This window comes from Lepidochelys kempii, chromosome 2 (assembly GCF_965140265.1).
Source record: "Lepidochelys kempii isolate rLepKem1 chromosome 2, rLepKem1.hap2, whole genome shotgun sequence".
Classification (NCBI taxonomy): Eukaryota; Metazoa; Chordata; order Testudines; family Cheloniidae; genus Lepidochelys; species Lepidochelys kempii.
Window position 1 is genome coordinate 188,833,087 of NC_133257.1, and position 17,584 is coordinate 188,850,670.

The window sequence follows — 17,584 nt, forward strand, 5'->3', positions numbered from 1 at the left end:
TCCAGGACGTATAGGGATTAATTCACCAGTCTTATGTCCTTTTTTGGGGGGAGGGGAAGGGAGAAGAGGAAGAAGGGACCTTGTTGGCACTTCTTGGACTGAGAAGAATGCATGTCTACAGGTCTATGTTCTTCCTAAAGAGCAGTTTTCCATGCACGAAATATTTAGCAGTAGATGGAACAGTTAGACAGTCCCAGAGGGATTAAATGGGAAGAAAAAAAAAAAAAAGAGCTAAAAGCTTAAGAAGCCCCCGCAATATTTGTCAGAGCCAAGCAAAGTTCAGTCTGTTAGATATACCTTGGGTTGCCATGTTCCTTGCTGGGCTCCCAGAACTATAGCCTGCAGAACTTCAGAAACCTTAACCAGAAAACAAAAAAACCACAAAAAAAAAGTCAAGAACTACAAACTTGCTAGCTTTGGTTAGTTTCCAGTAAGAGAAAGGAGTTCAAGTTATGGGATCAGCTTAGCATGTTAATGCTGTATCTCAGTCTACATGCAGTGCTTCTCAAACTTTTGTAGTGGTGACCCCTTCAAGCAAGACAAGCCTGAGTGTGACCCTGCCCCCCCCCATAATTTTTTTTTTTTAAAATAGTTAATACTACTATAAATGCTGGAGGTGAAATGGGCTTTGAGGTGGAGGCTGACAGCTCACAACCCCCTGACGGGTCCCAACCCCCAGTTTGAGAACATACAGGTTTGGAGACACATCAAGCCTGTATACAATGCAGCCAATTACTCATTAGCAATCCCTCTCATCTAAGAATGATAACATCAGGGAATACACATCCAGGCTTTTGCTGGCAGTCTCAAAACATTTACTTTCTTAAAAATCCAAGAGGAAAAGCATGGAGGACAGACAGCATTGAAACCATTTTCTGCATTTCTCTATTCCTCAGCTATAAACTGGAACCAGATTAACATCATGCGGGGGGGAGGGGGAGCTGGGAAGTACTCGGACACCTTTCCAGCTCTGATCCTAGAGCCACTACGTGAGCCTTAACCTCTGATAAGGCTACAGACCTGGCAAATGCATAGACCCACTGTAAGCCATCATTATGCAAGGCTACCAGTGGCCCACTGGCCATCCTTCCCTGCCATTCCATGGGTGGAGAGAAGCCATTAACTGCATCCCTAGGCCACCCAGAGAATCCTCAACTGATCATTTAAGCCAAGTCTGAGTCTGCTTTGTGCCACTGGAGTAGCACACAGATTTAGGATTTATACTGCTCACTCCCCACCTCAATTTGGTTTGCTGTGAAAACAAGTTTGATAGTAGACAAGAAACTTGCATGAAAATTAAATGCTGAAGAATCACAAACTGGATGTTTAAATTCTCATTTTGAAGTCAGTCAAGACAATTCTTGATCTAGACCCCATAAATTCTAACGAGGCTTGAAACATTAAGCCCACCTATTCCCAAGGTCAAGAAGGGAGTGTTGACTGAAGATGAACTAGACACACAGGTAAAGTGCTCACTAGTTGAGTTTGGCATGGTAAAAATTTATGTAATATCTGCTTGTACTGCTCCATAATCCCCATTCCCCAGTTTAAAATTAGATTAGCTTCCCTACTTGACAGGCAGCCATCTATTCCTGAAGTGTATACAAACTTATTAGGTGGTCAATAACTGAATTCCTTTTTCCCCCCCCCACCCCCGTAGAGAGCTTATTCATATGGGTAAAGCTACTTAGAACACTTCGGTTTGCCACAAGAGATAGGGCTGTCATTTCTCCTTGATATTAGAGGAGAATATTTCACTCTTCAATTTGGACCACCATCCAATAGTGAAAGATTAAAGCATGTCCAGACCTATTAATCTTAAATTCAGTTTAAAAAAAAAAGTCAAGTCCACCCAGCCAGTTTTTTGGCTAAAAGAGATCTTTTACATTATATAAGTGAGGAAACCTTACATATGACCTCCTTTTATACTAGTAAAAAAACCCCACACATGTAGATTAGCTCTTAAACAGCTGGTTACCAAAAAGTGATTACACTGAACATAGCACCAACTTTTCAAAAGAGCAATGCAATTCACAGGAACCATAAATGGAAGCCTACACCATGGGTTTCAACCTCTCTTTGAGACCCCCCCTTCCAACATGCTACAGAACTCCACAGCCCACCTGTGGAGTTCAATGACTGCTTTTCTGCATATAAAAGCCAGGGCCTGCACTGGGGAGTAGCAAGCTGGGCAACTGCCTGGGGCCCCATGCCAGAGGGGCCCCTGGGAATCTAAGCTGCTCAGGCTTTGGCTTCAGCCCCATGTGGTGGAGCTCAAGTCCTCAGCCCCATGTGGTGGAGCTTCAGCTTTCTAACCTGGGCCCCAGCGAGTCTAATGCTGGGGCACTGCTCGGTGGGCCCCCTCAGACCTGCTTGTGGCCCCCCAGACCCCTGGTTGAGAGCCACTAGTCTACACTACTCCTAAATTATTCAAAACTTCACCGGCTCCTGGAATTCCACCCTATTAACCTTGATGCAAGTAGACCATGTTTAGAACTTAATTTTAATACACTCTTGAAAGCATTTTGCTTTCAAGTATTCATTACTGCTAAGCACAGTGTGATTTATTTATGCCATTGGAAATACCTACATGAGCACTAAACCACCACACATTTTTCTTTCTTCTGAAAAACTGCTACATCTGTTTTGCATTTGGTGTGAAGATTGTATTTTAAAACTTCCCTGGACAACTGTTGCAAAAGTATTTTACAAAGATTGAATAAAGCTGAAGTGCATGCAAGAAAGCACCCACAAAAAGGTAGCTTCACAGCCTCTGCCTTCTGCCAGATCCCCCAGCCAAAGTAAAGCTTCTGTTACAGGAAGTCTACTGTTCTGATGTTGCATGGCATTTTGGTAGGTGTTCAGACTTATTTCCAAAAGACAAGAATAGAATCTAAAATACAAGTTAAGCCTGAATGACTAGTCCAGCAACAGTCTCATTTTCCATCTAATCAAGTTTAGTGTTGAAGCTTCAGAAATAGGAGAAGCTATATGTTAAAGTATCTGGAAAACGGACAAGCCTAATAAAATGTTTAGCATAGATCAGAGGTCTAAGTCAAACCATCTACAAGTAAACAATCAGAAAATATGTTCAAGATTTGAAAAACTGCTGGCAGATGTATTTAACCAGTCAAGAACACTAGTGATCAGCAGCTGCAGCATGTTGCGCCTGTTTTATTGAGGCAACTTATTACCTCTAAGCCTTTGACTACCAGGCAATGAGTCCCTACAATTTCATTTAACTAAGGAGTTAAAGATTCAGGAAAGCAAAAGCAAGATGGGTGGCTACAATGTAGAGTGCATGCTAGAATTTTATATTACATAAGCCTAGATAAATGTATAGTATAATTAAGTTAGTATGTATTTTGCTGATCACTTCTAAAGTTTAACTGCAAGAAATGAGAGCTAGTTAAGACTAGTTTTCTAGATGTGCCAGCAGCAAGGTGTTCTACCCAAGATCTTTAAGTTACTTTGTTGCAGATCTGTCCCAACTTCTTCCTCCTAAACATCTTTGTATCAGTAGATGAACTAGAATAGGTGAAAGAATATCACATGCTTGAAATTGGTACAGAATGGCATTTCTTCTGCCAAGATCAGATAACCTGCTCAGCCCAGAACTGTCCACCCTTCCTTAGTTTAAACTACAGTTAGAGGCAATAGGTCAGGCAGCAATAAGCCCTCTGCCCCCCAGTTCTGTTAAACTGACATGAATATTGCTGGTAGTTAGTATCTACAGCAGTTAGCATGAAGTGCTGAACTTGTTATAGAAAGACATTGTTGACAGCGTAGGTTACCCAAATAAACAATCCTCTGCCAATGGCCTAGTTACCACTCTGGCTTCTGCAAAGGAGTCCTTAATTAAACCTCTGAGATAGGACACAGTTCACCACCTCATGTATTGCTTTGGCATTGACTAAACTCTAGGCACTTTCCCCTGCAGAAGCACTGAAATGCTATTGTCCATCTTTTCCTAGAATGCATATCTACAAATGCTAAGCAGCATGGTAGGAGGAAGAGGCCTCTTAAGGGCACAGCCCAATTGAGTTATCCCTGTGGAATTGGAACAGGGAGGTAGGATACCTTGATTTTACTACATAGTTCTGTTAGGGCACTGTTGCATGAAGAGTGCTTATTAAATGGCCAAATCAGTATCATGAACTAGTTACAGAAACCTGGTTTTGCTTTTTAGTATGGATAAGGCCTTAAAAGTTTGCCTCTGAGCAGTAGCATGTTGCCAGTCAGCAAGAAAGTTTTGAATTAGAAGCCCATCTTCCAAAAATCAGGGTGGATTAACCTTTACTATTGAAAATCTGAAATGCATAGACATGGAACAGTGATATTTCATTTAAACAAAGCAATGGATTCTTTCCCCCTACCCTTTGTCTTGTCCATTTAGATCAGGGGTGGCCAACCTGAGCAGAAGCCAGAATTTATCAATGTACATTGCCAAAAAGTCACAGTAATACATCAGCTGCCCCCACCCACCAGCAGCCCCCACCAATCACCACTTCCCCTTCCCTCCCAATCAGCTATTTTGTGGTGTGCAGGAGGCTGGAGGGGGGGGGAGGAGAGCTAGGGCACAGCAGACTCAGGAGGAGGCAGGAAGTGGTGGAGTGGGGGTGGAGCTTGTGGCAGAGCCAGGGGTTGAGCAGTGAGCACCCCCCAGTACTTTGGAAAGTTGGCACCTGTAGCTCCAGCCCCAGAGTTGGTGCCTATACAAGGAGCCACAGGTTGGCCACCCCTGATTTAGATGAACAGCTCTGTGGCAGTTTGTAGCATCTAGCACAATGAAGCCTCATTTTTGTTTGCCCCAGGTACTACTGTAAAAAAAATTTTTTTTTAAAAGCAAAAGAGACAGCAGCTGAATTAAAGCAGAAAGTGTTATTAGTGAGCTGAGTGAAAAATTCTACATACAAAAACTAATGGTAATGTTAGTATCTAGAATTTTGACGTCCTTTTTATACTATACCCCCTTTTAATTGTTTTGTTAAAAGTGAAGCCAGGAATTTTAACCCAGATTTTTAAAAAGGTATTTAGGCATTGCTAAGTTCAGAGTTGCAAACACCCAACTGATTTGAGAGACCTAAATCCCTAAGAAGAGGGCTTAAACTCCTAAATCAGTTACACACTGAAATAGCAGCAATGCCTAAATAACAAAATCTAGGCCTTTGTCCATCTTAACAAGACACTGAGGGTTACTGCATTTAGTGGAAGTTGAACTAGCAAGGGTGCTGACAGTTTGAGCATAAAGGTAAGGAAGATCAGACCTGCAGTTTGAATAGTTAAATGCTTGAGTTTTAGCTATATCCATCCTACAGTCTAGGCAGTGATTTAGTCTTTTCTGTTTTAGTTAGTGTTCCGTTTTAGAAAAAAACTTCAAGTCCTTGCTATCTACTAAATTGCATGATGGTTTTGCTCTATTTTGACTGCTCTACAAGACAGCCATTTCAACTATGGAAGTTCCCTCCATTCTTATGAATCCTTAATACAGCTCTACATACCACACTGCTGTTAAATAAATAGTCTTTGCTTCCAAGTTTCAGCCATACAGGACCAACATAAATGGTCTGTGACTCAGTTGTCTGAACTAGTTACTGTGCATTCTTTATACATCCAATTATGAAAATATTTTCTAGCAACCCGAATTGCTATGTAAAATTTAGAGGGAAGTGGCATGCATTCCTATGCTGAGTGTAGAGAATCACCACAACTGAAGCTGAACAAGTCAATCTGTTTTGAATGCTTCCACAGGTAAAGAGTTATTCCTGGTTACTTCTTCCTCTATTTTCCTCTGGTATTTTAGTGACCAGTGAATCAATCCTACAAGTTGCCATTCTACATCAAGAGAGTCAGGACTGCTATGGATCCCATTTGGGCAGCAGATGCTCCCACCAGCTACTTCAAACCTAATGTCCATTCATATCAGATGCCACTGAGTACACTCATTTCACTGTTTCGTGGCAAATGAAGCTCAGCGGTATGTACAAAGTTTTAGCGCTCAAAAACTTTCAACATTTCCTACTAATAGCTAGTGTCATGTTCAAGTTTAACACTAGCATACAGGCAAGCTCTTTAGTAACTCTTCCCAATAATCTTATCATATTCCAAGTGCTGAATATTCACAAGTTCTAGTTTTTCAAGTGTGATGTTCTGTTGGTTGTCCAAAGTAGTATGTTCCACCAGGAGTTACAGGACATTGATTCACAAACCTTTTTCAAGAAAGCCTTTGATTAACATTAGGGTGGCGAGACTTCAGTTTCATTTATTTCCTTGATGAGACTATATTTCTCAGTCTGAGCAATGAAAGGACCAGTCAGTTTTACTTTGTGACTACCGGAGACATATGCATACCATTCTCACACTACAGGGTTTCCTAGGATGTGCCACACCTTGAAAGCTCTAAGCTCTCCTTCCCTTGTGCAATACCCCTGTTTATATTCCATGTAAGCAATTCCTTTAGTCTAGAATATTCAGTGTACTTCTAGCTGTCCTTAATACCATGTAATGTGTAAAGGCATTTTTAAGCTTACCAAAAAAAAAGTTCTGATCAGAAGGTAGTATAGGAGTGGGTAAACTATGACCTGTAGGCCAGATCTGGCCTGCCAACTGTTTTAAGCTGGCCCTTGAGCTCCCACTGGGGAGTGGAGTCTGGGGCTTGCCCTGCTCAGGGTCAGGGGTCACTCCATTCAGCTCCTGAAAGCTGTGGCATGGTGTTGCCACCCCACCCCACAGCACTCCAGCCTGGGAGTAGGGTTGGGGGCTGCTCCACACAGCTCCCAGAAGCAGTGGCACAGCCCCCCTCCAGTGCTCCAACAGGAGCTACAGGGGCAGTGCCTGCAGACATGACAGTGTGGAGAACCACCTGCCCATGTCTCCGCATAGAAGGAACATGCTGCTGCTTCTGAGAGCTGCTGGAGGTAAGTGCTGCCCAGAGCCTGCACACCTGAGCCTCTCCATGCCCTAACCCCCTTGCCCCAGCCCTGATCCTCTTCCTGCCCTCTGAACCTCTTGATCCTAGCCTGGAGCACCCTCCTGCACCCCAAACCCCTCATCCCTAGCTCCACTCCAGAGCCTACACTGAGCCCAGCCCCGAGGACCCTCCTGCACCCCCAAAGCTGCACCCCCAGCTGGAGCTCTCACCCCCCTGCACCCTACTCCCCAGCCTGGAGTCCCCTCCCACACTCTGAACTCGTCATTTCTGGCCCCACCATGGAGCCTGCACCCCCAACCAGAGCCCTCACTCCCTCCTGCACCCCAACCCCTGATCTACACTATGGACAAGGCTCCTGCAGCTGGGCTTGTTCTACTGCTGTTCTAAATAGTCTTGTTTTCTGGCAGTCTTAATTAAATAGTTAAGGATGTGGCACCCAGACAAGCCCTTTATTTTGGGACAGTATGAGTCAGTGGTAAGTCTTGGGTCTTAGTTTATTAAGGCAAAATACTAACCCCTTTCTCAGCCAATAAGGGATCATACCTTTCTTTTGTATTGGAGAAATATATCAACTCAGACACTTCTGAGCATAATATTGTTTCCAGTTGGTGCGTACTTGGGTCCTGTAACGGTAATACACATCTACAGAACTCAAAATCAAAGATCAGCAGGGCATTCCCTGATAAATAGGGAAAATGGGAGTTGCAAAATCAACAGTTCCTACCATATTTAATCTTTCATTCAAAAAGTGGTGAGCCCTTATGGCTGCAAGGAGGGCACTCAAAATAGAGCTGCTCTGGTGCCTTGAGGCAGGCACGCAGCCAGCACCACTCACTACTTTGACCTTGTTTCGTGCTGCCGCTGCAAGCAGTCAGTATCACTGCAGTTGCTCAACCATCTAAGTAGTGAAGGCAAGTAACTGGGTCCTTCTTGGTGGAAGGGGCCCATAAAAAAAACAAAACATCTGTTTCCAGAGCCTCCTTCCTGCTCTGAAGTTGAAGAAACCAAGCTTCCCATAAATGGAGGTGGAAGATCTTATCCAGAGATTGATCCAAAAATGGAACCCCAAGTAGGATCCAGGGACTGCTTTCTGGTAGCAGCTGATCTCTTCTCCTGCAGTCAGAAAACTGATCAACTAGAAACATGTCAGTGACCCACCATTATTCAGTGTATTGCATTTTTGGGGTGTGTGGTTGATTTATACAGGGGGAATAAAGCCTTGGTAGTTGTAATTCATGGTAAGTAGGCTTAGTTCTGCTAATTCCAATCTAAGTTGCTTTGTCTTCCTAAATGCAACTTCACTGACAAACTGCTGTTGACTGGTCAACGTGAGGCTACATCTTACTTTGTGTATTAGTGGTGTTGCCTCTCACTAGCTAGAAAGAGCTGAAATCAAGGGACACTCATATCAAACTGTCAAAACCCTTACATTGTAAAAAGGTTTTCCAAAGTCCTAAAGCCAATAGACTTGTTCCCAAGTATGCTGTACTGCAGCTGGGAGTGAGCCTCCAAGCATAGGTAGATGTCATGCTCGCTCTGCTCAAGCTAGCATGCTAAAGTAGTAGCAGTGTGGAGGTTGCTTAGATCCAGGAGACTGGGTGAGCTTGAGAGCCCCAGCTGTAAGTGTCCACGCAGCTATCTTTAGCACACTAGCTGGAGCTGAGCAAGCAAGAATCTGTCTACCCAGGCTGGGAGGCTTGCTCCCAGCTGCAAAGTGGTCATACCCTAAAGCATGCATAGTCAGTAGACCCCCAGATGCTTTAAAACAGACCCTGAAATTTTTACTTGCTGTTTTTTATTTTCTCAGGTCCTTGGCCAAAAAATTATATGACTACGCCTGCCATAAAGGAAAAAGACTTGTATCCTTAATGTTTATGATGCAGTGTTAATAAAACTACTTCTTGCATTAGAAATCTGGATGTACCCAGTACCTCCCATGTAAAACTCCATGGCTGTCTTGAGTTAGTAGGTTTGTGACTTCACAAGTCAAAAGGGGGAATGACTTTTTTTGTGGGGGGGGAGGGGGCTTCAGAGGTGGTCTCAGAGGCTAGAATTGAAAGGGCAGGAGGACTGAGTAGGTACAAAAAAATCTTACTATCTCAGGGGTGGGCAAACTTTTTGCCCTGAGGTCCACATCCGGGAATAGAAACTGCATGGCGGACCATGAATGCTCACAAAATTGGGGTTGGGGTGTGGCCAGAAATGAGTTCAGGGCATGGAGGGGGACTCCAGGCGACAGTGCAGGCTTTGGGATGGGACTGAGGGGTTTGGAAGGTGGGGCAGGGGGATCAGCGGTTCAGAGGGCAGGAAGGGGATGGGGTGGGGTAGGGGAGAGGCTTGGGGTGCAGCCTCCAGCTGATGCTTACCTCAAGCAGTGGCACATCTCTTCTCTGGCTTTTATGTGGAGGCGCAGCCAGGCAGCTCTGCACGCTGCCCCGTCTGCAGGCACTGCTCCTGCAGCTCCCATTGGAGCACCGGAGAGGGGCCATGCCACTGCTTCTGGGAGCCGTGTGGAGCAGCCCCCCCAACCCTACTCCCTGGCTGGAGCACTGGGGGGTAGGAGAGGGCAGCACCATGCTGTGGCTTCTGGGAGCTGCATGGAGTAACCCCTGACCCTGAGCAGGGCAACAAGCCCGAGAAACTGCTCAAGCACTACAGTTTGCCCACCCTGGTATAGATCCTACCCATGCTAGAACAGCTAGGAGCTCTGTAGATTTCCCTAGTACAGACAAGGTTGGGGGGGAAGCAGGGAGTCACAATGAATGAAGAATCAAGGTTTAAGGCAGAGCAAGTAGTGTATTCTAGCCAAATGGCTGAAGTACACGAAGTTCTTAGTAAGACAGTAACCAAGTCAAATTTTGAATTACTTGCCATTCTTTGCCAGTACTGGCTGCTTAAGTACCTAAAACATAATTCCATAAAAAATCCCGTCACTGAAACTGCAAAATTCACCCACAACTCAGTTGAGCATGTGTTTAAGGAAAAAAGCAATCAAACTCTTAATTAAAATGGTCAAGTATTCCATTCTCCAGCAAGGAATTTCAGGCATGAGTTTTTAGCCATTAGTTTCAGTAGTTATTACTGACAGCCTCTCCTTTTGCATTGTAAGGACAGTAAGACAAATTAGCGTTTGAGATACTCCCACGTTGAATACAGACTTCTTTAAGGGAGTAGTAGCACCAACCCATCTCAGCTACTAAGATTCAGAAGAAATGTACTTGGAATTAGGATAACAAACTCAGTTACCAAAAGCCAAATACAGGGGAAATATGGAAAGATGCAGGATTATTTGTGGTGCTCTCCAAGTATCTTTAGTTCTTGTTCTGAACCAAAATACAAAACAATCTACTGCTCTAGCTTAGAAGTCCTACAGATACCTGTTCAACAGTCCATTGCCTACATATAGCTGGCTCCAAGAGAAAGGACAATACTTTAACACTGCTACTTAGGCTAGTGCACTGAAGTCATTGCAGTAGCCTTTATAAACTTAATACCTTTCTTTTAGAGGTTAAGATTAGCAGTTTCTTCACTCACAAAACCAGCTATCTGAAGGGTCACTTGCAACTAGAACTGCAGGTGCTTCCATAAGCTTGAGAGACTATGAAACTAGGGTGGATAAGAGTCAGACTGTAAAATGGGAAGTACAAAACATTTTAGTTTCCTAATTAGAGTTTCAGATTTTAAAAAGATTTTCTATTAAGAAGTTTCACACTTAATACTTATCTATGCCTGAAGCCAATTCCAGGGCATCAATATGCTTATTGGGAAACCACTACAAAACTCAAACACCATGCAAAGCCACCTTCTAAAGTATTGAATTTCGAGAAGAAAAGACACTGACCAGGCTATACAAAATTTGCTGTTTGAAGGTAATGGGACTTCTGCTCCTAAGTCACTTAGGTGACTGAAAAATCCCATCTGATCCTAAAAGTTAAGTTCCTATTTTTGAAAATTATGGCCTAGATACTGAAAGTCTAAATATCTTTTCATTACCATCACTGAAACAAGTTTGACAGATTTTCCTGTAGGAAAAAATTTACACAAAACACAGTTTTAGCCACCACTGCTGCACATGTGATTATTCCCTTTTAAGTCAATAGGACTGCTGATACAAGACTTACATTCCTACTGAAATGTGTCCACTATCAGTACCATCAACTCTGTTGCCTTCTCAGTTTTGTAAGATTCAAATAAAAATACCTCAACAGTGGTGGCATTTAAAAATACAGAGGTTTACAGTTTAGTTCATTAGAACTGTAATAGCACACGTTTTTCACCTGTTGGTTTTAATCCCATCCAATTTCAGTCAATTCACCCGGACCTATGCATTGTACACTAACTCCTGAGTTGTAGACCATTAAGCTTTCAGAGGCTGAAGATACGAGCAATTGGATATTATTCCCAAGTTATCTAAACATTCATTTAGAGATTGCCTACAAAGACTAAGGATTTAGAGGTATGAACTCCTCCTCCGCTATAGTTAATAGGATAATATAACTAGGACCCTACCAAATTCACAGCCATGAAAATTGCATAACGGACTGGGAAATCTGATCTTGTATGCTTTTACCCTATACTATACAGATTTTACAGGGGAGACCAGCATTTCTAAAGCATGGGGAGGTCCTGACCCAAAAAGGAGTTGGGGGGAGTCACAAGGTTATTGGGGGGGAGTTGTCATGGTATTCTACCTTTACTTCTACACTGACTTCAGAGCTGGGCAGCTGAAAAGCAGTGCTGTTGATTGGGTGTCCAGCTCTGAAGGCAGCACACTGGCAGCAGCAGCCCAGAAGATATGGTACTGCCACCCTTACATGCCATCCTTACTGCTGTGCTGCTGCTGGCAGCTCTGCCTTCAGAGCTGGGCTCCTGGCCAGCAGCTGCTGCTCAGCTCTGAATGCAGAGCCACTGCAGGCAGCAGCACAGGAGGAGGGTTGCAGTACTGCTACCCTCCCCCACAATAATCTTGCACACACCCCCCCCACAATTCCCTACAATCACAACACTGATATTTCAAATTTAAATAGCTGAAATCAAAAAAATTAGGATTTCAAAAATCCTATGACTCTGAAATTGACCAAAATGGACAGTGAATTTGGTAGGGACCTAAATATAACTAAATGAAGCCTGTTTTAATAAACCTTGATTTTATTTAGTTAATATTTGATAACATTCAACTGGTAATTCAGAATGTAAGAACCAATTTGAGGGGGGGGGAAAAATCCAGCTTCCTTGACCCTTACATTCCTTCAGATTTTTGTACAACAAAGCAAGTAGGGGACAAGTGAAGTAATCATGGCAGGATTTACACATCTATACAACATAGTTTCAGTCCAGTGTCACTCACATAAGTGATGAAAAGCTACAGATAAGGCATTACAGCAGCTCAGAAAAGTTTGCTATGGCATCCTTTACCCCATTTGTCTAAAATGTCCTCATTTAAACCTGATGCTTTTAGTCTAAGAATTTAAGCTGACATTTAAAGCTAAGAGCCTTGTTAGTCAATTGAAGCTACAAGATGGGTGAGGTAATCTTTCATTGGACCAGCTTCTGTTGGTCAGACACAAGCTTTCCAACTTACACAGAGCTCCTTTGAAGATAACCCTAAAATCCTGGGCCCAACCCAGCTACAACACTGCATACTATTAGTCAATAACAGATTTCCATCCAGATTGGAAGCGCAAGCCAATTCTTGAGTCTACTATGCAGAGAAACATGTGAACTCTAGTTCCGTGCTATGCAAGCAAGGTTACTGATGTTAAAGTGAAATGGAACAGTTTGTTGTGTTGGTTGCTTATAAAATTTCAAGTAGTAAGACTGGTCTTCCTCCACTACAGTTATCCTACTGGAGACTTGTACATCTGGAATAACTGCGAAGTAGTAGTGTCACCACATGACCACTTTATAGTATTTCATAAAGTTGGGAAAGTACTTTCAGTTTAAAGTCAGCATGATACATTACAAGGACATTTGATGCCAATGATTGGAAGGAAAGCCATTAAGCCAGCTAATACGTGAACATTCTGATCCTGCCAATGCCTAATGCAGCGTCAGATTTGGTTGCTGGACTACACTAGAAGTATTTAAGAGGCAGCTATCCAAAAACTGACTTGGTACAAGCTAGTCAATACATAGCGTAAAAGCAGACTTCATAATCAAGTTTATGTAACCGATTGGTACTGAAAGCAGTTTTCTACCAGTAATATCTAGTTCTTTAATTTTGCAGATTAACATTTTTTGTCATTCTAGATTCACACTGAATATATGACTACTTGAGGTCAATACCAACTCCCTGAAATCAAAGAACATACATATAGGCTTGAGAAAACCCAGTCTGAAGCTTTGCAAGAGAAGGGGGCATTGATAGCTACATTTCCTCTAGAACTTTTGCCTCACACATTTGAAGTTAAGCTTCTAATTATCCAAGAGCTCAATTTCCAGTTCTGCATCTGTATTAACAGAAGTCAGTCATTCCATAGGTTTCTCCCATAGTTATTTGGGCAGAATGAGAATTGTAATCAAGTCTGATAAAATGCAGTTCCCATTTTAATTAGTATACTTTGCATTTATCAGAAACATTTTACTGCTGTTTGAAGCCACTAACAGACTTTTCTACACTGCATGGAACCGAACTCCCACTGGAAAATGGCTTGCTGTCACACTAACAGTTCAGGCTTCCAAGTCCTTGCTTCTCCTCTGAATATGTGGAAGAGATTAATGGAAAAATTCAGAACAAAACTCTCCTCCCTACCCCAAAAAGGGTCTCTGATGTGGTGTCCACAACATTGCAAATAAAACTCGTTTAAAGCTGCCATCATCCCAGCAATCTAAAAACTAAAATTGTAAAGTCAGATTTTACAATTAACATAATTCCAATTCTTGTTCACATATTTTTGTTACCTAATCTTAGCAAATACAGCAACAGCACAAGAGTGCTTTGCTTCATCAAGAAAACTGGGTTACTCCCATCCACAAGACAGTCTTTAAAGCCATAATTAAATCCTGCTACAGTAGCCTTAACTACATTTTCTAAAACTGGATTAGCTGTACTATGAAAATTTAGAGGGTCTTCCAAGCAGGTTCATAAACAAGTAGGGCCCTTTGCAGATCATTGTAGTTTAAAAAAAAAGCATGGTCCACAAATAGGTGAAAACAGAACAGCATGGTTGCCGTCTGTTAAAGCTGCATCTCTTCTGCCCCCTTCAATTATGCTTAATATTTTCCAGTAAATCAAGATAAAAGGTATCTGACAAGCAGAAGCCTTGAGATTCTGCAGGTTGCCTTCAGAGTGGTGTTATACTTCAAAAATGTGTCTAGAAACTGCATCATGGTAGGTTTGTGTAACTTGACCACATTTTCTTTAGGAGTTACCAAGACAAAGACTGACCATAACTATACTATATAACATTGCACTTGTTATGCACCATTCAAGCCAAGTCAGTATTACAGGGCTAGAAGATGTCTGCCAGATATTTTTATCTACCTTTGGTTAGTAGGCAAGTAAAGGTGGTGTCCTTCCAGTGTAGCAAGGTCCAGAGACAACATCTTGGTGATGAAGGCAGACCCACGCTCAGCTACTGAGATTGCCACTAACAAGTTATTCCTGGATTCCCCTTTCACATCAGCCTCTGGCTCCAAAGGTACAAAACTCCCTCTACAGACTACCCAGCTGTCACTAAGTAGTTGTCTTTTACCCCACTTGCTTAGTGTGAAGTCAAGATGCAGATACTCTACCACTTTGTCAGCCTCCTCTTTTGGCTCCTTCTCCCAGTGTGGAGCAATCATGGCCACAGCCTGGGGAAAGCTATAGACAGCACCAATAAACATGTAATTTTAGGTACATGAACAGTCTTGTTAACTTGTAGTAGTTTGCCAAAGCAATAAGCAGCAGCACTGAAAGTGCTTGCAGACGTCAAGGAAACACTATAAAGTTCTCAATTGGAAGATGGATACTCATGAGGGTCAGCTTTCCACTTTCAAGGGGATTTTTACCAAGCTCTGCAATATCGGAACTGTAAACATGGTAACCAATTTTACAACCTACATATGGGCATCTATATGCCAGCCCCAGATGATACAATTGCCTAGAACTTGTGACCAGCTATTGAGGCAGATTCTAATCTGAAGTGTGCAGGTTAGTTGATATTTCCAGATACACCATAGTAATGCACATGATGCAGCCAAAATCAGGTTGAGGTGCTTTATTATTGTGTAGTTTGCTTCTTAGTTTATGAAACTGAATTTAGTAACAGTGCTTTCTGACATTACTATATACTTTAGCAACTTGAATAAACTGTTATCAGCAACCAAACATACTGTGGGCTTGTCTTCACTACCAGGGAGATCTATGCTGCTGCAATTAATGCAGCAGGTCTCAATTTAGTGGGTCTAGTGAAGACCTGCTAAAACAGCAGAGCGCTCTCCAGTTGACTCCAGCTCTTGGAGAAGAGTAAGGTAAGTTGACTGGAGAGTGCAATTAAACAGCACAGTGAAGACACCAGGATAAGTGGACCTAAGCTAGGTCAATTCAAGCTACATTAGTCACATAGCTGGAATAGTGTAACTTAGATCAACTTACCCTGGTAAGTAAGACAAGTCCTATAGTTGCACCCCCACTGTTCTAACATGTTCACAGTTCCAGCTACTTTAACTATTGTGGGAATGGTTTATGCCACATATTGTGAAGCCTTTGCTTTTATGCCTGCCCTCCAAAAACCCTCAACCAAGAATTTAACAACTTTGAGGTTAATTACATGTACCGTATATACTTGTTCATTAGCCTGTTCATTTATTAGCCAACCCCCCCGATGGATAGGTAAAAATAGTAAAAACTGTGTGACCCTTTTATAAGCCAACCCTATATTTCAGGGGTTGGCAAACTTTGGCTCCTGGCCCATCAGGGTAAGCCACTAGAGGGTTGGGACGTTTTGTTTACCTGGAGTGTCTGCAGGCATGGAGGCTTATGAACGAGTATATATGGTAATTTTGCTTACTGTGGTAAAGGTCTCACAGTATTGAGCAGTAATCCCTTAAAGTTTGAATCAATTTAAGTTTGATGCTCCAGTCACTGAAGCATCACCACATATACAAAGACCAAATTTAAGACATTCCAGACCTAAGACTAGACATCCATGCCAAGAGTTGTGCCTAAATTGCCATGTATAGGAGAAAACATTTAACAAGGCTTTGTACACAGAACTTTATAAAGAAAGGTCTACTTTCTCTCAACACCTCTATACCTAGGTCCTCATCCATAAAGCAGCTCACCACTTTAATACCTTGCACCAAAGCCCTGCTGCAGCACTTCTGCGTAACAAGTCTATAACCTCTCAATCCTATGAGAGAATCCAAGGCAGAACTGAACTACACTATTTAAAAGTAGTTAATGTTGCCCATTAGTCTCAGCAGCTTAAAATTGAAGAAATTAATCTGTTATAAACTTTATATATAGACTAAATGAAACACCAGAACACTCAGAAATTGTACAGCTAGAGCAGCCACTGCTCGGTCAGTCCGATTCCATGAATGGAATAATCTGGAAATATAAGCACTCTTGTAAAACTTACTTCAGTACTTTACAAAGTCACAAGGAGGCAATCTGGACATTGGTGAAGTTTGACACTACAATAACGAAAGGAAATTTGAACACCATCTTTCATTTAACCTAGTCAGTTTACTTTTAGTATTTGCATATCTTGATGTGTGATGTTTAGATTTTTGGCCACTTGATGGCACCTGTATTGTTGCTAAATCAATTAGAAATATATAAAGATGTACAAGAACTAGAGTTCAAATGTTCCCTTAGACGTCTATCCATGTTATGGGACAGTACTCCAATGTAGCAAACAACCTCTTCTTGTAACACCTAGCTCTATTTTAATCTTCTGTTGATAAAAGTGTGCCCTGAGTGTATGTGATGGGTACATTTTATATTTAATAATTCATGCTAAATTTAATAGCATTAACAAATTTCTTCCATTTTGATTCACATTTTCAACACGAATATAGTGACTGTTTAAAACAAAAATCTACCTAGACAGACCTGTTCTAATGTTAGTTTGGTCAGGGAACTGCCTATCATTCAGTACAGTATGATAGAGAATGTAGTGACAATGCTCCATCTGAAACAATACGTACTTAGTCCCATTTTATTCATAACTTCCTGAAACAGACTGAAGCTGTTTCAGAGTTTAGTTTTGTGTCAGTGACACCGTGGAGTGCAGTCTGTGCCCAGTAGGAAGCAACAGTGTCTAGTCTACTTGGCTGTTAATTCAATTTACTTCATTCTCTTGCTTTGCTTGGGAGACATTAATGTAGACTCAAAGGCACAGTTTTACCAAGCTACCATGGATTTTTCATCTAGTCACACTGTACTATGTTAAATAAGTTTAGTACATCACACAAGACAATTTTTGAACTATCCCTATCAACTTCTAAATCAGAGTCACATTATTTTGGTTATGATCAGTGTTATAACCACTATTCCCTTTAAGTGAATCCATTTTTCTAGTCAGTGCACCACCAGAGACAAAAAAGGCAGAAGAACGTTAACGCTGCATGAATCACTCATGAAAGCAGATCAACTGGTTTTGAACCTCTGACATAGAAGTTAGTTTAATTGGGAGTTTATTTTGAAAAAGTCTGGAGCAGAAT

General features: G+C 42.0%; 1 protein-coding gene across 2 annotated transcripts in view; it reads right to left on the reverse strand.

Moving 5' to 3' along the window:
* CTNNB1 (catenin beta 1) overlaps positions 1-17,584 on the reverse strand; it is a 32,672-nt gene that overhangs the window by 11,077 nt on the left and 4,011 nt on the right. Inside the window, exon 2 of one of the 2 annotated variants that reach the window (XM_073333134.1) lies at positions 298-357. The exons of the other annotated variant lie outside the window; for it this stretch is intronic. Within the exon in view, the coding sequence (XP_073189235.1) occupies positions 298-310 (13 nt within the window). The 5' untranslated portion in view covers positions 311-357. The remainder of the gene's footprint in view (positions 1-297; positions 358-17,584) is intronic. 2 annotated transcript variants of the gene reach the window in all.